The following is a 25,115-nucleotide window of genomic DNA, read 5'->3' as shown; positions in this document are numbered from 1 at the left end:
TTTGTGAATCAGGGCATTCTCTTTCATTCAGAGAAATGCGTCACCCATGTCAGAGGGAAATTCAGAGGGGACTCAAGAAGTAAGTGCTGAGTTCCCTGTTTAAGCGTGCTATTGACCAAGCAAACATTTTTTTTTTTTTTTTTTGCATAAACTTTATATTTATTTATGGAGATTTTTAATAAATATTTTATTCTATTCAAAGCTTAACAATAAGTTGTGTGCCAAAATATTACATACTTAGAATGATTTTGCAATGCATTTTAAATGCAGGTGCAGGTCATACTACATCTTACTTCACTGTTTTCTCCCTTATAGTAGTTGAATTTGCAAACAGACATAACAAACCTCTACAGAGCTGACTAGAAATCTTGTGTTGTCTTGTGTAAACTTTGACAGTTGAGTCGGAAATGCTACTTCGGCTGTGCGTCTTGCATCATCAACCCAGAACTAAAGTTTGATTCAGTTCAATTAGTGAACCGGCTCAATAGAACGATTTGTTCAAGAATCGAACATCACTATGATGAACTGTGTCAAATGTGTGACAAATTCCTCTCATAACCAATATTACAATTTTGTGTGACCTTTGCCACAGTAGACTTCCTGTTGGTTCAGACAAGACTGGATAGTTTCATTGCCCTTATGCACCAATGAGCTTTGGACGCTGGTTTGTGGTTTGTCCCTCCTTAGACCACTGATGGTAAATTCTCTCCACTTCTGGCCAGGAGCAACACACAAGCCTTGCCGTTTCAGAGATACTCTGACCCAGCCGCCTTGCCATAACAATTCAGCCCTTGTCAAAGTTGCTCAGATCTTTATTCCTGCCCATTTCTCCTGCAACCAACATGTTGATTTCAAAAACTGATTATCTACACCCAATCTACCCAGACCTTAATATGTGGCCTTATTAGGAGATGATCAATAACATTTGCTTCACCTGTGACTGGTCATAATGGTTTGGCTTATCAGGGTACTTCATGTCATTTAGTGTTGAAGTTTATGCATTTCTCAAAGGTTACAGCTGTAGGTTACCAAGAATCTATTACTTTCAGGAAGGAAGCATTTCACATTCCAGCCAATCACATTGCAGTAAGATCACCTCATTTGTCACCTCAGAGAACTAATTAACCGAAAAGTTAACCCTTAAATGCATGACTGTTTCGCCAAATCATTCTTACATATTCGGGTCTTTATCGACCCGGATCTATATCTAACACGGAAGGATCTCTACCTGTCGTGATAATATAAAACTCCTCTGATATTAGAGTAACAATTACAGAAAAATAAAATAAATCGTATTTTGTTACCTTTTGGAGCTTGAAAGGGCTCCGTTTGAGCATATGTTTTATGCCATCATCACTGTCCTCGTCAGAGCTCATTTCCCTGTAAATTCAGCAAATAATGGGATAGTTTTATGTTTGAGGTCACGAATATGAGCCCATTCGCGATCTCAAACGTATTCTCAAAACTATATAATTTTCAACATCTTCAAAATCCATATTTCGATCGCTAAAAGCTTCACCAGATCCATCCAGTGACAGTTGCAGTCATATTTGATTGCGTTCAGTACTCACTCTGCAGTAAATCGCTGAGCCATTTCATGTTGTTCATTATTTCGTTTTCTGTCTAAATGAGTCGTCACTTCAGCATTGTGTATCAGACATTGTCACCTTGTGGAATAAAGGTAAATTGCACTTATTCTGTCATCTAAGATTCAATTATTGTCGTGCAGAAAAAATATATGTACACTCATACACACCTCGGGTCGTTTGCGACCCTATACAATTTTTACCAAAAATGAATACAAAAATATGCATTCTTTTATAATTTTATGATTTTTTTCTTGTTATATTCTTTATAATGAATTGATTGCGGAATACCAAGAAGGTTGATGTCTAACTTTAAAAAATGAACGAGGAGGCGGCTAGTGAATGACGTCCCGGGTCACTAAAGACCCGAGGTATGCATTTAAGGGTTAATATAACCTTGTGGAAGAGCATCGTCTGCCAATTCTGCTACCCGTGTGCCAAAGAAAACAAATAACATCACTTTCCTTTTTCCCCTTATAGCTCTTTTCCAACAAGAAAGGCGTTATCAACCCAGAACTAAAAGTCCACTTTTAGACCCCCTTCTGACTGAGATTCATTTATCTCTTTCTGTTTGGAATATGAAGTGCATGGAAAAGACTGTCCTTTTTGCTGAGTCATCCATCATTTCCATATACTTCAGTACCCTCTTTACTACAGGCACTACATTCATTTGATTTGTGGCTTCTGAGAAGACTTGTCAAACAGTGATAAATCTCAAGACATCCAATTCCTTTGAATTGTGTGTGTGTGTGTGTGTGTGTGTGTGTGTGTGTGTGTGTGTGTGTGTGTGTGTGTGTGTGTGTTGACTATTCCCTTTACTCTGAGAACTCAGTGAACTATTATTTTCTAGGTCTCTAGCCCAATCATGTTGTTATGTAAACTGTTGTTTATTTGTCAAACCAAGCCACACAAAATGATCTATATCTTTATAAATAATATAATCATACGTCTCTACAGAAGTGTTCAAGAACTTACAAGTGCCTTGGTGGAAGAGTGGAGTAACATGTCAACTGGCAAATCTGTTTCAGTCCATGAAGATGAGATGCACTGTAGGACTTATAGCAAGTGCTGTCCACACCAGATATGTACTGCTTTGTAAAAATGTTTTACTTCCATGCCAAATATCTAAAAGTTCAGTTTGGTGACAAAAACTCCTATTGGGCCAACACTAACAGCAATTGTCTTAAACTGAGAGTAATTCTGCTTATGTTTTTTTTTTTTTTTACCTAAAATCACCACTGAAATGCTATATTCATTTTTTTACTGTTTGTAGATATTTAACGACAGTAAAAAGTGCAAGTGCTATTGGACTTTTTATCAGCACTCTTAAAGGGATAGATCACGCAAAAATGAAAATGTGATGTTTATCTGCTTACCCCCAGGGCATCCAAGATGTAGGTGACTTTGTTTCTTCAGTAGAACACAAATGATGATTTTTAACTCCAACCAGACCTCACTAACCGGACGTAGAGGGCAGTTGGACATAGTGGTGTTTTAGAGGTAAAAAATGATATAAATACTGTTCGGTTTCTCACACAAACCGATCATTTCATGTCATAGGACATCAATGTGTCGTCACGAGCCGCAGGGTTTAATTTGGATTTGTCTGTTGTATTTTTTTGACTCTTATAGATGGAGTTCCCGTTAACATGCATTAGATGACTGACAAACTGCAATGGTTAGAGTTAAAAAATCATCATTTCTGTTTTACTGAAGAAACAAAGTCACCTACATCTTGGATGCCCTGGGGGTAAGCAGATAAACATCAAATTTTCATTTTTGGGTGAACCATCCCTTTAATGCAGCTCAAATTTGAGGACTGAAACTAACTGTTGTATATGTTGACATTACATATAACATCACACAAGCATGTACATGTTTAGAAAAAACATATAGAAATATTATAACTGACCAGACGGAGCTAAGACAATAATATAATAAAGATTTCTTCCTTCCATGATTTAAAAATCAACACTCTGCTAAATAACAAATATATTAAGCACAACATTGAGATAAGTTGAGGACATTATATGAGAAAATGCCAGCTGCACAATAAATTAATCAAGCACATTTAACCCTCTACCGCACGCATTATGATAAATTTATTAAAAAAAAACAAATATTTGACTCTTTTTCTTTTCTTAGAATGGCTTAACTTGAAGCGCTGTAAAAAAGAATTTGGAAAAAATATTATTTTAAGGTACTTTATGATATGTTGCCATATGGCAACAACGCACAATAGTGGAAATAACTTAAAATAAGTGTAAGTGTATATAGTTAATATTTTTCCTCAGAAATGTTGTTTGTATTGAATAAATTGGTGCTATTATAAGCTTGAGCAGTAAATATAAACAACACCTTTACTTATTTCCCAACATCTTGTGCTTTTATTTATGGAATTTATTCTTTTGCTGTATAATGCTTTATATTCTTTGAATTTCATTAAGTTTTTCATGAATATTATTTAAATTGCAAATGTAGACAGTTAAAAACAAATCTAATACTGTTCATTATGTATCATAAAACATTTACATAAAACCAAAAATATTGTAGTTCATGAAAATTCAACATTAAGCAATCTTATGAGAGGAAGGTTATGAACATAACCCCCCATAATCCTTGAAACGTTTTTTTTCTGTATGAAACTTCAAAAAGCATTTTTTTTTTCAGAGGTGAGACACATGTACACATCACATTTGGTGCTCTTCACCCTAACAATACACTTACATCCACTTGCACCTGCCTTTTTGAGACACTATGGTAGGCCAGTGGTAGGTCTGGGCCAGTATACTGGCTGTGGTGGCAGGTCTCTGATGTTGATTTAATCCATAATATAAATGTCATGGCAGTCCTTAACATATGACTAATCAACATTATATCACTAGCTTTAATGTTGTTATTGTTACAGACTGCAGCTGGCCTTAGCTATCTAACCTATTATAATAATGCCATTCCATTATTGTGACATTTTATCGATTTACCAAAAACTAATTTCATATTTTTTTTTCTGAGTGGTGAATATGTTATCATAACTTACCTGAGATGATGTTAACATTTTTTTTGTGAATGTGACATGGGCGGGTCCTTGTTTGTTACTGATGTTTTAGTTTGCTTTCAGCAACTACGGCAGTTTGTCAGAAAATCGCGCCACAGAAAAAAATGGCATGTCATGTGACTTAACCAAAGCACATCATTGGCTAAACTAAGGTCTTCTCTTACCAACAAAAAAAAAAAAAAAAAAAACGAGAATGTTCTGTTAAAGAGACAGTGGCACGGAAATGAAAACAAAGTGTATGTTGCCATATGAAAACACTATGCAGTAGAGGGTTAAATATTCAAAGCAAGAATTACAACTGCTCACTGATTGTGGTTATATAATAATATATTATGATTTGGTCTTATGACCAGCTAGCACTTGAGTCAAAGAGGAAGTCTGACAGGCATTAGAATGCAGGGACGTGCACAGACATTTTGGGGGGCAGGGGCTCAAGTGGAAAAAAGGGCACTTCTCATAATTATTTATTTAAAAAATAACGAACCCTTAAATATATTAAGACAACTTTGACTTCACTTACACTCATCCAATTGTTTTATACTCCACAGATTTCTACAAAATAATCAGTTCACACAGAGACCATGGTCTTCTTTAGTATTTATCACAAGAGAAATCAACAACTATTTTCAAGTAGCTATATATATTTAGAATAAATGACTGCACCAAGGAGAGGGACATAGTTTCACTAATAATTTATTTTGCACAAATCAATAAATCGTTTTAATTTTTTGGTGTTATTGGAATACTTCTTTCATGAAGTGGACAATTTTAAGATTTTACAATTTTAAGGTCCATTTTTGCTGCCAAGTCTTTCACTCTAATGGAAAGAAAACTTAACCCTAACCCTACACATTTAGATGGAGTTTGTTTTAAGCCTACTACCCTCCGTCTGTTTGCATCTGAAGATTTCTTCTAAATTAACCAAAATAAGCTAATCTGCTTTTTTTTTTTATTAAAATTAAAATTTAATTTAAACACATCAAAAAAAAAAAAAAAATTCCTGAACTGTTAATACATTATATGTTATAACAAATGCCTGCAGAGGGCGCCAAAAGCCTGCTGATTTTTGTTGTTAGACAGCACAGCACGATTAAATCCACGATCAAAGCCAACCATGATTAAAAAAATATATATTTTTAGTTAAATAATAATATTCGCCCACTTCTTTGTGACAGAAATGCTACAGCCACTGTAATTTCTTCAACAAGAATATGTGGACATCAAACATGCAAAGACAGAGAGAGAGTTTTTTTTTATTGATGTATTATCCTGTGTAAGCTTAGATTTAAGAATAGCATTATGTAGCTGATGCTGTATTATGATTTTTAAATAGTTTTAATAAACCATGCATCCTTACAAAACTGTCTAATAATGTGGTTCATGGATGTGCGTCCATGGAGTGCTCCTCTTTTTAGTATTGACAGCCCAACCTATCGGTCAAGTGTTTACCATGGTTCAAAACGCAATGCATAGCACAATACAATACAATAATTTAAATTATAATATGACATATATTTCATTAGTATCAAATCAGGCAGATGTGTTGATTGTGGTCAATCTATTAATGCAGCGTTAAATGTATAAATAGCCCTTAAATAGACAAAACTTTCAGGTTTGTGAACATAGGCTAGCCTACCTGAAAGAAATGCACGGGATGAATCCATCTAGGGCTTTTTTCTTTTTCGCTTCTTATCGCCAGACAGCAGTTGGATTTTCGCGGGAATAGTTTGTCACAAGTTTTCAGCCAGCAGCAAACTCGAGGTGAGGTGGGGTGGGGTGTGGCGCGCGTGCGTGCGTGCGGGGAATGGCGTGTCGCGGAGTGAGGGCATCTGAACTCGACAAAGCCGACCTGATATAGTATTTTTTTATTTGTTTTATACAGTAAATATATTTGTTTGACAGGGGAAGCTGTGCGCAAACAGGAATATATATTCATTTATTTAAAAAAAAAAAAAAAAAAAAAAAACACCCCAGAAAAAAGGGCACTTTCTCCCCAGGAAGAAAAAGGGCAGGTGCTCAAGCCCCTTTTTTGTCTATGTGTGCACGTGCCTGTTAGAATGTCACTCTCACACATCTTTTCTCTCTGCCTGTAAAGAGAGAATGCAATAGCCTCTGCAAAGGACACTTTCTACAGCTTTGCAACAGCAAAACCAAAGTTCCTCCTGACATGAACTGTAAAATATGTTATCTACTCTTTTATGTACACTATTTAAAGTCCTTGACTAATTCCTTCCAAATCATAGTAATATCAAGCAGCTTCCTTGTTGCTCTTTACAACAACGTCCATAGAGATTGTTTTCAATTGGCATATAATATGTGTGATTATAAGATGTCCCTCCATTCTGTCATTAAAGGCAAAATAAAATTGCATATTATGCATATTAGCCAGTTGCATTTTGCTAAATTTCTAAATATAAAATAAAATAAAATAAAATGTTGTAAGATCTGATTTTATCATAAACCAATATATTATTTAATGACATTTTATGTTTTTACCCAAATAAGCTTTTATGGGACTAATAAATATACCTTGACATAATCTGTGCATAAAAAGGGCAATGCAGTTCTAAAAACACTATTAAGTAAAATGTTTAATAAAATGCACACTGTCTTACCATGCTAGTGTCCATGTTCAGATACGCACAATCCACAGTCCTCTTTATCCAAAAACTATAGTAATCCACAAATAAAACATATGTCTTCCCTGTGCGTATTTGCAGTTCTGTGCTGTGTTGTTATGCAACAAAGTTGCATAATCTGGCTGGAATGCATTCCACTGTTAAGACGTAAACAACTGCAGAGCTCAAGCCCTGCCCTGGAAAAGAAAAAAGAAAAGAAAGACAAAAGAAATAAATAAATAACATACCACTAGCCATTGAAAGATGTTTTTTAACACAAGCTATGAATAGCTTTGCTAAGATGAAGGAAAACTGTAGCACCATTCACAAATTTATTTTCTGATTCATTTAGAGACTTTAGCAAAAGGGAATTAGAATAACTATAGCACTATAAATACCGACAAAGGTTTACCTTTTAACAAAACAAGTATAACCATCACTACTGATTACCTTATTGGCTTTCACTCTTAAATAAAAGTGCGAAGAAGAATCAAAAAGGGGTTTTCACAGCTATGCTATTATAGAACCATTTCTGGTTCCCCAAAGAATCTGTGAAAGATTCTTAAAGAACAGATTTCTTTTAGTCTGCAGTACCTTTTAATAATCCAAAGAACCATTTTCCATTACAAAGAGCATTTTGTGCAATGGAAAAGTTCCATTATTGTTAATGGTTCTTCATGGAGCCACACATGCCACAAAAAGAACCTTTATTTTTAACTGTAGTTTTGGAATGTAAGATTCCAAGAAAGATCACCTGGACAATTTGAATTTTCCATTCATTTAAAATCAAAATATTTTTGATGTTACATGCAGTTTCCCTTCAGATTTGAAGATTAATGTGTATTGAGTGTAATAATGAGTATAGTGACAGAACAATCATTTGTTTACCAACTCAGAATTTCACTCTAAATAATGCTGGCATTATTTCAGTCAGTAAATCATCAACAAAAATCATAATATTTAACTTAAGGCCCACACCATCATTTTGACATATATTAGTGGAAAATTAACATTTCTACCTATGATATTTCAACATTTAAACTAGATAATGAATTATAATTGCGTGACATGGGCAAGGTTATTACATTGAGTGTATTACTGGTTGTCTGAATGTGCAGCATTAAATGAAACAGAAACATTACACTATGATGACACATCATCTTAATAAACAGTGTCAAATTTCACCACCATTTTTTTTTTTTGTGATATCTGTGGCCTAGATCACGTTACTTATTGGATTTATAAACTGAAATCCTTCGAATCAATGTACATTCTCAATACAAGCACAAAGTCCTTTTTATTTCCCTTACAGACCTTCACTAACAATGAGACCAACTGACTAATTAAAATAGATATTTAAGGTTCTGATTATATGTTTTGCCTATAGCAACAATCCTGTGTCTGATAAAAGCTGAATAAACATTCTTTCAGGATTGAGTATGCCCAGACTCCTCCTGCGGTCAGCCTGAATGTCTGGTTACGCAACACTCTAAGCTCATGAGACAAACACAAATGCTTTTTAGTAACTGACATTGCTAATGGAGTTTGGTCAGTGCTATAGCTAGATTCTGACAGGTTTTAACAACCTAAATTTTTCTTTGCAAAAACATTTTAAAAGATTTTGTTTCAACATCACTATGGGTGTAAACAGTAACAGCTGCTGTGAGGATGTTAGGATTATAGAGGCCCTCAAGCACTGCATATTTTGTATGTCTTCTTTATCAGACACACACAATTCAAGCCTTGCAGTCTCTAATGTGCTGATGAGTTGAATCAGGTATGTTAGATGAGGGAGACACACAAAGATGAAAAATTCTGCCTTCACAGGCAGCAGAGGTTGCAACAAGGCACATCCGAATCCAATGCTTGTGTCACATCCTGTTTACTGATATACCTTCATATGATCAATTTTTGAAGGCAGCATAGATGTACACTTCACTGTTTATGATATCCCACAATCCTGTGCTTGCAATTCTGTGACACTTGAGCTAAAAAATTAATATGCCATCTGAAAGTTGCAGTTGGTGGTAAGATTGTGTGTAAATGTAACCAACCTGTCCAGTTTTGATGTTAAATTACTATTGTAGCCTAATGCCTATGGCAATAACAGCCTTTCTCAAACTAAAGTGTGAGCTGAGAGACATTTCCTTTCTTTCTTTTTTTCCCACTCGGCAGTTTATGGATGGATAAACCTCCATTATCCATTGTTAAAAAATGACAGATTATCAGCATGTGCCAGATTGTTTTCACCCCTTTGTGTGATCTTGTTAATATATAGTAAAACATGAAAAGCTATCACAATGAATCACAACACTACAAACTTTGATTTGAAGCAAAAAAGTTTTTGAAAGTCGGACAAAAAAAGACAAAAGGTATAAGACCTTGTACTACTTAACGGCCTTAGTGAGGGAAAGAACTACAATCCCATGAAGTGCTGCAAACAAGCATGATCAAATAAAAAATGAAAAGTATAAAACTACTCATTTGCAAATGCTGATATATATATATATATATATATATATATATATATATATATATATATATATATATATATATATATATATATATATATATATATATATATAAGGGGTGTAACGATACGCGTATTCGTATCGAACCGTTCGGTACGAGGCTTTCGGTTCAGTACGCGGTACGCATTATGTACCGAACGGTTCGTTGGACTAATTAATTACATTTGGAAAATAAAAAAGTTTGTGAAATATAATGTTATGCATTCAACAAGGTAGCCCAATAACCACGGGCGGACTGGCCATCTGGCATACCGGGCACTTTCCCGGTGGGCCGACGTGCTTTTTGGGGCCGACGGTCGCCGACCGCCAAAAAAAAAAAAAAAAATATATAAAAAAATAAAATTCTCTCGGCCCATGAAAGTGGTAGGCCTAGATCGGCGGCCCAATGCTTTTTCATTTGACACTGGGCTGTTGGCCCAAAACACTTTAGTCAAAAATATCACATAGGCTATTTTTTTCCTTCTGACAGACGCGGCTCATGAAACATGTACGTTAGCTAAGCGGCCCATTGGTTGTTTTCTTGATTGACACTGGACTGGCTCAATCATATCTTTGAACAGCACCATCTATAAGATTTCTGCCTGCACGCAATATAAAAAATATAATTAATAACCACGCTAAGTATTGTGCATAAATTATATAAACCTAAAATAATTATGTAAGTAGTAAAGCAATACAAACGCAAACGGGCGTTTTAAGTTTATTAAACATTTTGAGTCACCCCTCCCTTGCCTCACAGCGGTGTGGTCCACCGCGCACGTCACACTCGCTTGTGCTTAGAGTCTGTAGAAGTCCGGCGGCGCCGGCGGGAGAGAACAGTTCTACAGACAGATGAGTTCCAGTAAGTCGGCTGTCAAGGCTATTTTATTCAAAAACATCGGGTGAAGTGATTATTTTCTCTTTAACGCTGATGGTGCTGAGTAATTAGTCATAACAACAACAACAAAAAAAAAGATGATAACTGATGAATTTGACTGAATTTTTTCCGCTATTTCCGATTAACGTTACTCCGCTATTTTAGAGATTATGTTACCTAGCTTGTTTACCATAGCTTGTTGGATATAAGTAACCCACACCAACAACAATTAACATTGTGATAAGAATAAGTAAACTGTAATAAGGCTAATAGATTTACTGTTGTGTGTTGGGTTATGCTCAGTGTGTATTCATCGTATTTTGGTGACTTGGTTGTAAACAACTAAAAATAAATAAATAAGTACAATAAATTTTATATATATATATATAAGCGGAAGGACGGGTGGTATTTGTGATCTTATGTGGTGGTGGGCCGGTCTGGGCCAAAAAGCCAGGGCCGATTTTTGGTCCCAGTCCATCCCTGCCAATAACCCAAACGACGTAACAGGCAACGCCCCTGACACCCCCGAAGAAAAAAAAAACAATGGCTAATGTGTTTAACACATAGACTGTAAAGGTTTAACAGACCAGAAATAGAAGATCGTCCAAATAACCAACAGGTCTGGTGTTTGGGTGCACTTTGGATTCCATGTAAGCTATATAACATTTTCATTTTTGAAAATGAGCTGCAGTTCACAGAGTTCTGTCAGTCGGATTTACAGCAGGTGAATTCATCATTTTCTCCCGAAATATATGCAAGTAAGTGGCTGGTGAACTTGAAGAATAATAGAGTAAACTTTATAGTTACTTAGGCCCATTATGTGTGTCTGATATGAATAAATATCGGCAAATTGTACATGAATGGATTGTTATTGCTCCTTCCACTGATGTCTGACATCAGTGTGCATTTTATAAACTCTAAATATATTGTTTTAATGGTGCTTATGCGTATATAAATGTCTGAAATCTTAAAAGAATGAACGTTAAAGAACGTTATGTGGCTGAAAACACTGCATAGTTGTGATAAAACGTACCGAACCGAACCGTGACACCAGTGTATCGTATCGAACCGTGAATTTTGTGAACCGTTACACCCCTAAAAAATATATATATATATATATATATATATATATATATATATATATATATATATAAACAATATATTTTTAGTTTATTGCAGAATATGCATATATATCCAAACATTAAGTATTTTAAGAGCGTACATTGATTGACTTGTGTCATTCAGTGCTTCATTGGAGTGAGTGGAGCTAAAGAGCCATTTTGCTTTGCTGTTGCATTTTTCGACTCTGATTGGTGTAATTTTCTGTACAGCATCATGGGTAATGTATTTTTCACCAGGAATTCCACTGTTAAACACGATTATTTTAAAAATAACCAGAAATAATGCAGAACGACAGCTTTAACAAAATTAAATACCATTGATTAACAACCTCGTAGCTCACAGTAGGTCTGTCTTTAAAGTTATGTATTGAAAATAAATGGAATTTTTACTTCCAGAACCGACTGTTGCGCTCTATTCAACTGCATTAATTAATTTGACTCTTATAGACTCTTATAAATAACTCCTTATTTCTTTCAAATGAACCAAATCTAGACAGAAAGAAAAAAATATTTAGATGGAAGGTGTAGGAACATTGATTTTTTGCAATTCTTCTCAGCACTTCACAGGAAAGGAAAATATTAAATTCTTAAATTGTAAATGGAAAGCAACAAGGACGACAATGATTAAACAAATTTTATTGACAGAAAACAAAAAGCTGATATGACGAACAATAGAAGCTTTGTAAATATCAATATATAATATATGATATGATATAAATTCATAAGTAGGCTATAATGCTTAGCTTTTTAAAAACCTGACAAATGGGTGCCATAAGACAAACGTTTACCAACTTTTACAATTATTTTTTTATCATATTACTACACATAATATGACATTTAAAATGCAATAGATTATTATTAAATAAGTTATGATATTCAGTATAACAGGGTTTCTGCAGGTTTTATAAAGTTAGATTTACGACTTTTTAAAAACCAAGTAAAGAAAATGTAAGGAATGAAATGAAGGGAATACAAAATGTTCTCTAAATGTTCATGTCTAGATATGAATTGTACTAGTAACACTACAAAGTTTCAAAATAACTTATAATGATCTCCATTTCAAATTCATTTTAAAAATAAGACGTGAATGTTCTTGATGTTCTCAGTATTTTGTCTTGTTTTCAAGTGCAAATGTCTAAAGTGTCTTAATTCAAGGTTCATTTACTCATCTTGTTTTCTGTGAAGTTTATGATTAAATCAAAAACAACTATCTGCCAATGGGCTCAGAAAAACCAAGTTAATTCAAAGGGAAAACAAGTTGTCATACTCCATTGACATATTTGTTTTTGTTTTAAGTGTAAACTTAATTTTGCTTAGACTTTATTTCTTTTACATCAAGCAAATATATCTTGATTTAAGGATGTTTAAATATTTGTATCGGAAAATACTGAGATACTGATCATTTTTCGCTCTGCATGCAACATTTATTGCAAGAACTTGATGAATGTAGCCTAAATTTTTCTGTTCTGATTTAAAACCTGCAAAAACCCTGATAAAAAAAATACCCTCCTCAAAGTAGTGACTACTTTAGATAGCATGGCACACAGCAACAACCAATTCAATCCTTACTAAAACTTTTTGAGTGTTTTATTCTTTTGAGTATTTGCTAAGGTTATGCCTTTACCATAACTTTACTTTCTCTGTTAATTAAGACAGTGTTAATTAAGCATTTTATGTTGAGTGGATTAAACTATAGTAATGCATTAGATGTGTGTACTCACTGGCACAGCATTTCATTGCATTTTGCTTCCACAGCCACAATTCAAATACTTGCCCTGGCTATACAGTTACTTTGCTCCCACATACAAAGACTCTCAAATTACTGCAAACAAAGCCAGTATATACGTAGATACAGGTCTGGGTAATAACAGCAAAGCTAGAGAGAGACATTTACTCTCTCCCTCACACACATTTTATCCATTTTTTTCAGGAACTGTGTGCCATGCTACATTTATATATAATATATTATATATTTATGCATTTTTGAGCCATATAAAAGTCAAATATACAGTACTGTGCAAAATCTTGTTAAATTCTTTTAAAAGTATTTAATTATCCGGTGAGATTTTTGTAGGTATGGTCACATACCACAAGATATGGTCGAAACAGAGATTTGGTATCACCATTATTGAGCCAGTCTGGGACTACATGAAGAGACAGAAAAACTAAGACTATATCTAAATCTATAAGAACATCCCTTAAATGCCTGGAGATATCTACCTGCACTTGTGAAAAAATGCGGTACCATAATGACGTTTTCAACAATAATAGCATTAATATTATTTTATTTATTGATTTTATTTATCAGATATCATATATTAATTAAATCAAATCAATATTTGTTATGACCTCCCTATAAACAGCTTTTGTATACTTGCACGCTGTTTTTAAGTTAGCTTTGCAGGTAGATATAAATAACCGTCTATTGCACAGTACTGTACACACTAAACATACATGTTCCCTTATTTTTCCCCTTAATTTGCATACTAATTATGTTATGCTACAAAGTATCTCTGTGATCTCTATGGAATTTAGCATCATCACCATAATGAGTCAGAATGGGAAATTAATTTACCTATTCTTTACTTTTCAAGTAAACCTGTGCTCATTTGGGGGAGGGGCACATATAGTTAGTATATTTATGTTTTATGCATATAATAGAGTTATATTAAAGCTATTCACTATTATTCTTTCCATAATTGATAATGTAACTTCATTTTTGTGTCAGTGTCCTCTTTGCAGTATTTCTGCCTTTGGTGTAGCACAAGACAGAGTCACAATTACTTTTGGATTTAAAAAAGAAAAACACAAAGCACTAAAATCTATAAAGCTGTGAGAGGCTTAATATTGCTAAAACAGTAAAAACTCTGACAACAGATTACTCTAAATTGTAATGCTGACATGCACTCCCTGTAAAGCTGCTTTGAAACGAAATGCATTGTGAGAAGCGCTATACAAATAAATGTAAAAAAAAAAAAAAAAAAAAAAAGGCTACATATGTAACAATGGTAACCATTTAAGATCCTCCCTTATGGTTGGCAGTCCAGATTTTTATCAGCTACACCATACCACTCTTTCCAGTGTAACTTGACCTGTGGTAGGTAAATAAATAACATTGTCAATTTGTCACTTTCTGTGACACGAAAATCTTTTTGTACATGACCAAGAAAAAGATCTATCATAATCTACACAACATTAATTGAATGGTCCTTAATGGTCCTTGAATGGCAAAAACTTCCAGTTAGAATGACAATGCTAATCTTACATATTAAAACCAACTTTGTTAAAAGAGCGCACCTGTTTTTAGTCTTTGGACAGTAAAACCAAGCAGTGATCAATGCACCAACAATCACGATCCCAATCACGATTAAAGCAGCACCCCAGTCAGGTAAACCAGCTTAAATACATGCAAAAAAAAGAAAACAGAAAATGTAATTATGGAATTATAATGAATATCAAATAGAATCAAAACTGACTTTCAAAAGGCAAACCACTTTACCTTTATTGTTGTCATCTTGTTTTTCCTCAGGTTCTATAACTTTAGACAAAGACACAAATTTGCACACTTTATATACACTGAAAAACAACAGAATTAAAAAAGGCCTAAAACAGCATCCAAGCATGTATCAAGTTTACCTGTATAATTGACTTTACAGTGAAACTGTAATAGAAGAAAAAGACATATTGTTAGAACCTCACATGTCCTCGTGACAATGCATGTAACAGGGGTGGGCACTCTGGCCCTCAAGAATCACTTTCTCTGCAGGAGCAGCATGCGCTATTGTGCTTTCACATATGCCGCATTTGCAGTGCGCAACTGATCCAATATCACAAACACAAATCCAAGTTCTCTCTCTCTCTTTTTTTTTTTCTTTGATTTTTTTAATCAAAAAGTTACCAAACATGGCTCATCAGGATTGCAATTCTCTTTGTATACACTCTTTCTTAGATGTCACGTTTAAACTGCATTTAAACATTGTTTTAATCAATTCATTAGGCCTACTAAACATTTATATACTTAATTATATAAAGTCTCCACAAAGAGACGAGTGCTATCCATGTCTCCTTGTTTAAAAGTAAGGTGTCGTTTACTCGCGATCTTGTCATCTCAAGATAACAAATGTTGTTTTCTCGAGATCATGACTTAATTTTCTCGTCACCTAACAAAAGTTCTATTTACAATGATTGCACCCAGAGTAGGCCTGCACGATAAATCGTTATAAAATCGCGATCTCGATTCACCCTGTTCAAGATTTAATTTTTAAATGACTTCGATTTAAAAAAAAAAAAAATCAGCCTTTATTTTGAAAGGACCGCTCTTCACCCTCAGCCAACGACAAAGCGCCTGTTCACACCAAACGCGAATAGAGCGTCTGGCGCGAATGTAAAGACGCGTTTACGCGCACTGGAGGTCTCGCGGCGCGAATGAGGCGTTTCGCGCGAATGGTGCTTTTTGTGCATTTAGCGTTTGACGCGAATTCGCGTCTGACGCCCGAGTTGAAAAATTTGAACTTTGGTTAACGCGGCGCGAATTTATGCCAATCAGGAGCCTGTTTGCTGCTGTGGCGGCAGGCCCGCCCGAAGTCACTCATTCAAAATGGAAGAACGACTGATATTATCAGTGAGCAGTCACCCAGAGATTTATGACACAAGTTCATACTTCAGACAGGAATAAGAAGGACCTCGCTTGGAAGAGTGTCGGTGAGGAGATTGGGCTACCTGGTAAGTTGTATACACATTTCACTTTTGAGTCACGTAACATACACGTTTATCGACCCGCAGCCTTCCCGCGACGCTGACTCCTACGCCGCTTTTCTGCTCTCCAGAGCAAATACAAACAAAGCGGTATCTCTCTCGATGAACGCACGATCAACATCAGCCATCGTGCAAACAGACAACCGCCTAGCACTTGCCCCTCCCACAAGAAGCGGATTTCGCCTCGGACGCGTGTCAATTTCGCTTCATACGCTTGTTTTTTACGCGCGTCTATTTCGCTCTAGACGCGCGAATACATTCAAAATGTTCTAGCGGCAAACTAGACGCGAATTTGACGCTCTATTCGCGTTTGGTGTGAACGCTAGTCTCGTGTTTCACTCGTCAAGCGAGCGCGGTAGTTCTATATTGAAGCCTCTACAGGCTTGTGGTGATGTGCAATGTTCTATAGGTGCCAAAACAAATATTTTTGGTACTTCCAATTTGTTTTGTTTTGTTTTGTCATGGTTCATGTGTGCAATAAACATTACATTTCATGAGAAAAAAAAAATCGTTGTAGAGAATCGTGATATCAATTCTAAGCCAAAAAATCGTGATTCATATTTTTCCCAGAATCGTGCAGGCCTAACCCAGAGTCTATACTGTTGCTTTAGTAAAGAACAACTTTCACGCGCATCTGATCAACAGATAATCCACGTGCTCTTTAAGTTGTGGATATTTCGACTCGGATATTTCAGCAAAATGTTTACTTCGCTTAAAGGGTTAGTTCACCCAAAAATGAAAATTCTGTCATTTATTACTCACCCTCATGTCGTTCCACACCCGTAAGACTTTCATTAATCTTCGGAACACAAATTAAGATATTTCAATTGAAATCCGATGGCTCCGTGAGGCCTCCATAGGGAGCAATGACATTTCCTCTCTCAAGATCCATTAATGTACTAAAAACATATTTAAATCGGTTCATGTGAGTACAGTGGTGCAATATTAATATTATAAAGCGACAAGAATATTTTTGGAGTGCCAAAAAACAAAATAACGACTTATTTAGTGATGGCCGATTTCAAAACACTGCTTCATGAAGCATCGGAGCATAAATGAATCAGTGTGTGAAATCACGTTACTTTGGCGCTCCGAACAGCAGATTCGACACATTGATTCATCTGTGCTCCGATGCTTCCTGAAGCAGTGTTTTGAAATCGGCCATCACTAAACAAGTCGTTATTTAGTTTTTTTTGGCGCTCCAAAAATATTCTCGTCGCTTTATAATATTACTATTGAACCACTATACTCACATGAACCGATTTAAATATGTTTTTAGTAGGCTACCTTTATGGATTTTGAGAGAGGAAGTGTACATTTCTCCTTATGGAGGCCTCACTGAGCTATCGGATTTAAACTAAAATATCTTAATTTGTGTTCCGAAGATTAATGAAGGTCTTATGGGTGTGAAAGAAACAACATGAGGGTGAGTAATAAATGACAGAATTTTCATTTTTGGGTGAACTAACCCTTTAATAATAAAGTCTACAATAAATAAATAAATATAATCAATCACTGTTTAATCAATGCATGATAAACAATTTATTTGTGTAATTACCATGTTTAAATGATCAACAGAGCATTCAACACCTCAAGATCAGGCGGAGTGCCTTCAGAAGGAGGTCAGATTATTCTATAACTATTTTAAACTTTTAGCTGCTTGGATTCAACCCACATTATTTTCCTCATTCGTTTTAAATAAAATTATATTACATAATTTTTTGTTTTTATTCATCATGTCGGATAGGCTGTGACTGATATCAAGTGTGTTACACTGGCTTCCTCTTTCTGCCCTTGCTCTTCCATTAAAAAGAGGTGCAACAGTCCAGATAAAAAAAAATAGAGTAATAATAATAATCCAGCCATAGTACAATCTTGGGATGCTGTTTGAGAAGAGTATTTATGTGTATGCCTGTGGTTTCCTACAAAGACATGTAGAGAATGCAATAGGTTACACTATCACTGAACGAAATGCTACAAATCTTTACAGGCTATAAATCAGATTTCTTATCAATATACATGTGTGACACAGTAAGGTTAACTAACAGTTAGTGAAACTGCGATGATTAAAATGTCGTCTTAAAGATGCACAATAAGATGCAAACAGAATACTACAGTGACATAAAAATCAGTTTTAATAAGCAATAAGATTAGCATCACACCAAACGCTATTGCGGTAAAACTGAGATAAGTGAAACTGTGATGAGTCACAGCCGTCAGAACGTGACGGAAACAGATCGCCTACACTTTCAAGCAAAACAATCATGTTCAAGCAACATTATAGTTAATTACTTAACGCACAAATTAAAGCAATCAATAAGTAGTAAGTTCTTCACTCTCTCTGTCCCAAACGCGTAATGGGCCAATATGAACTAACAGTAGGCTAAAGTGGATATACCGCACCCCATCAGTTATATTTATATTTGGTTCTATAACTGTCACCTGTTGGCACATTTGTGTAGAAGATTAAGTGGTGATAACGAGAAAACAACTTTTGTTATGCGGAGATAATAAATAAGCGTGATTTAGAGATTTTCTTATTGACGCATAAATGAAACGGACACACCTGAATGCTGTCACAGCGAAGTTCCCACTGCAGGTCCTCACAGGCGCTGACGGTCAGATTTTTAAGTGTCACTGCCACTACAAACTCCAACTTCTTCCCATTGCCATCTGAATGAGCAATGCATGTTCCATTCTACGCACAGAAGCACAAAAGTCATTCCAAACACATTTTTACTCTTAATATTATACTTTAACATATCCTAAACAACAAACCGTGCCCACCAGAAGGTACCAGGCATGTTCGCAGTCTCTTGAGGCGGGGATGTTCGGGGGCACCGGGTATGTGTAGCCCTCAGTCGTGCGCAGGCTCTCACATGACATTTCCTGCTTTGCAGGACATTCTGTCAAAGGCAAGATATTATTAATAACACTATATTTTGAAAAGTTGACAAAGCTGAAAGTACTGAAGAACAATAAAGCGCGTGAGGACTTCATACTGCTACGAGTTAAACCGCTTCCTGATACACTAGTCTACTACATCTCTCCTGTCTATTAGCTACGCAATTTTCATTAGTGGGATTGAAACTAAATAATGGTTAATTTATAAATTCGTTACGAGGATTCACCACGCTTACAGATGACGAGAAGAAACAATAAGTTATAACTGTAATACTGTTTTTTTTATGTCCCTACGGCATTATTATATGCATTATGTCCCCACGGCTTCAAGCTTCGTGAATCATGGAGAAAAAAGCTCTTACCGTCCGTTTTTTTAGATCCTGCAGATCTAATGACCGAGAGTATAAAAACGGCAAATAGCATTTCTCTCATGACTGTCCTAATCCTGACCATTCCTCCACGCTCCCTACGTATCGCTCTCTCCGTCTCCAAGTGTGTGGTTAGGCTTTATCTGCCGGTTGAATGTAGCCTGATGTGACCAATAGGGACAGAGCGCATGTAGTGTAATCTAAAAAAAACACGCCCACATGGTCTCCACTGACTTTGTATTGCGTGAAGCTGCATCGGCTGCCTCCTTGTCTTTTCTGACTTATTACAAAAGACAGAACAATGTCTAAAAGCTGCTGTGTGACAAGGTGTTCAGAAAACAAGCTAAAAAAAAACCCAGAAATAAGTTTTTATAAGCTGTCGACCCCCCAAAACGAATGTTTAAGGACACAAAAGTGGATACAGGCAGTGAGACAGAGCGCAACGGGTCATATTACTATAAGAAATACTGGAGGGGAACGTAATCGGCGACAACATATGCTAAACAAACAAACAAAACCAAACCATTCATTATTTTTAACCATGTCAAAGAATTATTTCACAAGTGTACAGATGAATGTACAGTGGACTCTACACATACTGGCACTCTTGGTAAATATGAGCAAAATGGACTGAAAGTTTGTTTTTGCAATTTCTCCTCTTAGTCTTTTATTTAATGATTTCACAGAAATCTAACCTTAAATTCAAATAGTTGAAGGAAAAAAGTTCTTATCATAAAATGTTTTTTTTTTCTGAAATGTATTCTATAATTATTGGCACCTCTTTTATTTTTGTGAATATTTTGAATATTTGTCATTTATAATTTATAAATATATTAAAATATAATATATAGTTTATGTAGGTTTAGTCCACCATATGGGCCTCTATAGTGGATATATGGTACCTAGTGTTTTTTAGGCTACACAGAGGTGCAGTTCAGTTTAATAAAATTATTCCTGGCATGAAATCAATATTTATCCTATTCATTTTTTTAATTTGTTACTGCTTTTTTTGTTATGCTTAATTTGTGCATATATAATTTTTTGAGCTTGTCAACTACTAACAAAATGTCAGCGGCTTTACTTGATCACTATGAAGTATGCAAGGCTGCCAATCATATTCAGATCTGAATCCATTCCGGTATACAACATTCACTTTATTTAACAGCCATTTAGCCATTTTACACAGAAATTTGTCACAATTCATTAGCAAAGTCAGTCACAACTGACTTTCATGCCAACTTTATCTGTAAACCAAAATAATTTCTCAGAATTGTGAGATGAGATAGGCCTACAGTATAAATAAGTTATAAAGTCAAATTCTTCTCATAATTGCACATTTATATCACAATTCTGAGGGAAAAAAAATCAGGCTTGCAAAATACAAAGTTATTACTTTTTTTATTTTTTATTCAGTAGCAGAAACAAGCTTCCATATATCCATTACTCACTGTCTGAGAGTTAAATACAGTGAAAGAGTACACAGCACCAATAGAAATGGAAACCTTGTAGCTGAATTTGGGTAAGTATTCAAATACTACATTTACCATTTCAACCATATATTCATATAGCAGAATGCTATTAAAGCCAGCCTTAATCTCAGTGTGAACAAGACATTAATGTAAAGAGTCAGACATATTTGACATAATTCCAACCAGCAGCGCAGGCCAGAAGTCTGCTGGCATTTATTTGCCCCTGTATTCTGTTTGTCATTTAAATTCTACAGATTGTTTAAAGACACCCCACCTCCCTGCCCCTGGCAACACAACACAAACACATTGGGCCAATGGGGAAAAAAAGAAAAAGAAAAACAGAACTCAGAAAAACTGTTCTGTGGTTTGACCCCTTACAGTGAGGAAATTTCTTCCATTAGTGGCCAGTGGGCCCTAAGGCAGAGCACACACCCACAATGGATTTCTTTTGCTCTGGAAAAGAAAAGAAAAACGAAAAGAAAAGAGAGGAGAGCTGGGTGGAAAGAATCCCAGAGAAGAAGATCCCTGTTCAAGAAATGTCGTAGACAGGCCAGGATTGCTTTCCACAGCAAAATTACCAGTGTTAAAATTTTATGGATTGTATTTAGGGTAAAATTTTCAGTGTCATTCTGTGTGAGATTTAATGTTGTTAGCAAAGTAATTAATTAATTAAAATAGTAATTAAATAAAAAAAAAAATAAAATAAAAAAAAAATCCAAAATCTAATATGTCTATCTATATCTATCTATCTATCTATCTATCTATCTATCTATCTATCTATCTATCTATCTATCTATCTATCTATCTATCTATCTATCTATCTATCTATATATATATATATATATATATAAACCTGGCTTTATTCAATGTTCAGATTTTTGTTTTAGATTTTTTTTTCAACTTCATTAGAAAAACAAAACTTTAATTAGACAGTGCCTCATTTGCATATAACAAAAAAATTGCAACTCTTTATGTAATCATGATCAATGATTACAGAATTTTCATTTTGTGTGATCTATCAACTTAAGGGCTAGATAAAGTACAAATAGTACAGTTTGGAATTATGAAAAACAACTTCAAACTTATTTTATTTTTTTATTTTATTAATATTATTATTATTATTTTAAGGTTATATGCAACCTGGCACATGGCTATGGTACTGTGACCAACACCTGCAACCCCTCCCCCACCCCCCAAACCACAGACAGGTAAAGGCTGATTTATACTGCCGAAAATGACTTACTCACTGTGGTTCCTGGCAGACAGGCATGAGTTTACTGTAATCTGTGGTCATGAAACCAACACAGTGATCTTTCACATCATGGTACATTAATGTTGAACTGATTAAATGATTGTCTTTCTAAAAACCTGACACAGTCGGGGAGGTTGAAACTTTAGATAAGTGCTTGGCAGTGCTGAAATGGTGCACTCATGCACTGTCAATGCAAAAACCATCCAGCCCTTCAAACCTGAACCATCTGGGGCAACACATTCTCACTCCTAACTCATCACATATATGGATGCTTGCTCAGGACCCCTTAGATTCACTTTTAATGCACTGTTTTTTTATTACAATTAATTGCATAAGGAATGTTTGGAAATGTAAACTGATAATTCCTACTGTCACACTACAGCGAAAGAAACAAATAACTGGCTTAAAACCATTTTTTTGTGTTAAACTACTAACGTGCCTAAGACTTTTGCATAGTACTGTATGTGTTTTTGTTGAGTATCATCAGGCTTTTATGGCTCATATTTGCAATTCATTGCAAATCAATGATAACAGAGTTGGACAAATAAATGTTCCCAAAGGCCTGTTGTGTCATGTTTAAGTAAATATTATAGTAGGCTAAACCCAAATTGCCTCAGTTATGTAAAGTCCTTTATAAAGGCCATTAAAAACGCTCTGTGGTGAAAATCAAGTTTTTAATGTTGTAGTGTAATGTAGTGTTTTTAATATGCTCTGAAGTAGGAAAGTCTCGAGAGAAGCCAGGTTATCCTGGTATATTTTCTTTTGATATGAAAAATTGTGTCGATTTATCAATATAGCGAGTCTATTACGATGTTATGATGAACTATAAGCCTTTCTCCACTGACGTTCTGAGTTGTTCAAAGCGTTTGTAAGGACACGGATTGTTAGAAGGCAGCTGTCTGACTCTGAGATGAAGAACAGGAACGGTGTGTGTAACATTAGCAACACATTATTAGCGGTTTGATAATTAATAATATTAATTAATGACAACCATCGCAGGGGCTGTGCCAAGTGTATGAGCGCATAGGGGCTCACGCCAAAGTAAAGTGACAGCTGACTTGAAGTAAACCCAATAAAGTTCATGTTTTTGTCTTTTAAAATATTTTAATACTGTAAAACATAGCTAAAACAATATTGCTCTGAGCGTGTGACCTTGATTCATGTGCATATTCAGTCAGTGTGTCCTCGCACGTCAAGTTCTGAGAGAGATATTCGGTCCATTATAAATTCTGATTTTGGCCACCTCTGGAATGGATCAAACCATAGATATTAGCCTACCTGATAAGTTCAAGTAAATACACTGGAAATCCGCGCTCATTCAAAGATGTGCATTTATTTAATGTATGGAGAAGACACGGGCGCCTGCAGGATTTCATTATTTTTAAATCTGAACTTCAAAAAGCAACGAAATTGTCAAACATCCATTTAGCGCATGTTCACAGAGGAAAACGGTTGCTTGTTCTCTCGATACTGTTTGTTTTACTGAGAAATTGCTTCAGGTGATTCAGTGAGAGAGCAGTCCAGACGAATGTGGATTCAAAGGCGATTTACCAATTCATAATTTAAAACACAATTTAAGCGTCAGAAATTAAACTGAATATACGAAGCGAAGCAAGCTTTTTTCTTAAATATCCACAACACAAACAACAAATTGCTTGTCACTATTAGCAACAGTAGACTCTCTGAGCTGGCCTGAGTGGAGACGAGGCTAATTTGCATATTAATTTATCCGTGTATATTAAACGAGGCAAGGGTGTAGAGTTACATTCAAACTATTTTAAGACATGAAGAATTTTTTTTCACTTGAATTTTTTTTTTAAATGTCATTTTGGTGATCAAAGATGAGTTTTAAGGGATAAAATAATTGACTACAGGGGGACTTTAAGTATTTCAACAAAGTATGAACTATCAATGAGATGACAGAAGGCACGAAGTCGATTGTGTACAGGTTTTTTAGTAAATTATAGGTCATGTTTATAATTTATAGGCCCTAAAAATGAGTGTATTAAATATGATACAGTATATTAATAAATAGGCATAGGCTACTTACAGTTTAACAGAATTATACAAAGAAGGTTAACTTTAAGTTATGAGAGAATGAATGTTTTAAAAATTTGGTTAAAAGCATTCCTTTTTCAATGAATGAATGTAACGTTTTGTCGCAACAGTTTTTGCATTGCTTGAACCAAGAAGTAATTATTTAGCTTTCAGCATTCAAGATGCATACAAGTGCAGTTCTGCTAGAGCCATAAAATATCATTTAGCAGATGGAATGGCTTGACATGCTGGGTTATAAACACCACTTTATAACCCAGCATGTTATAACAGCATTTCACTTTTCAATTAAAGTTGCATTGTTTTGTATTGTATTGACTGAGTATGATGAAGTGTGTCAAATCTGTAAATTCCCCTACAGTGATGGCTTCAGAGGTAAAGAAACTTGCATGTACCAGCAGTCTTGTCCTCTGCGAAACAATAATGTTCATCAGTATTAGCTACTCACATCTGTAGCCATGCAGACACAAGACAAACTCTCAAGGGAAAGCTAATGGATTTGATTTAGCTAAAGAGATCTTTGCAAGTTATACTCGCCTGTCCTG

General features: G+C 35.1%; 1 protein-coding gene across 9 annotated transcripts in view; it reads right to left on the bottom strand.

The window, feature by feature from the left end:
- The window catches only part of LOC137032574 (uncharacterized), a 170,061-nt gene that overhangs the window by 30,173 nt on the left and 114,773 nt on the right, over window positions 1-25,115 (bottom strand). For 6 of the 9 annotated variants that reach the window (XR_010896716.1, XR_010896719.1, XR_010896717.1 and 3 more), the window contains 6 exons: window positions 19,310-19,428; window positions 19,089-19,220; window positions 15,404-15,428; window positions 15,267-15,305; window positions 15,065-15,164; window positions 7,257-7,456 (listed from right to left, as the gene is read on the bottom strand). Coding sequence is in view for 1 of the 9 variants with exons in the window: in XM_067404402.1 (XP_067260503.1) it covers window positions 14,826-14,859; window positions 15,065-15,164; window positions 15,267-15,305; window positions 15,404-15,428; window positions 19,089-19,220; window positions 19,310-19,428; window positions 19,789-19,879 (540 nt within the window). In the remaining 8 variants the exon portion in view is untranslated. Of the gene's footprint in view, window positions 1-7,256; window positions 7,457-12,476; window positions 14,860-15,064; window positions 15,165-15,266; window positions 15,306-15,403; window positions 15,429-19,088; window positions 19,221-19,309; window positions 19,429-19,788; window positions 19,909-25,115 lie in introns of those variants that run through there. The other 3 variants (XR_010896713.1, XR_010896714.1, XM_067404402.1) reach the window with 2 other exon arrangements.

Source organism: Chanodichthys erythropterus, chromosome 2 (assembly GCF_024489055.1).
Source record: "Chanodichthys erythropterus isolate Z2021 chromosome 2, ASM2448905v1, whole genome shotgun sequence".
In the NCBI taxonomy this organism is placed as follows: Eukaryota; Metazoa; Chordata; class Actinopteri; order Cypriniformes; family Xenocyprididae; genus Chanodichthys; species Chanodichthys erythropterus.
This window is presented reverse-complemented; position numbering and strand designations above follow the sequence as displayed.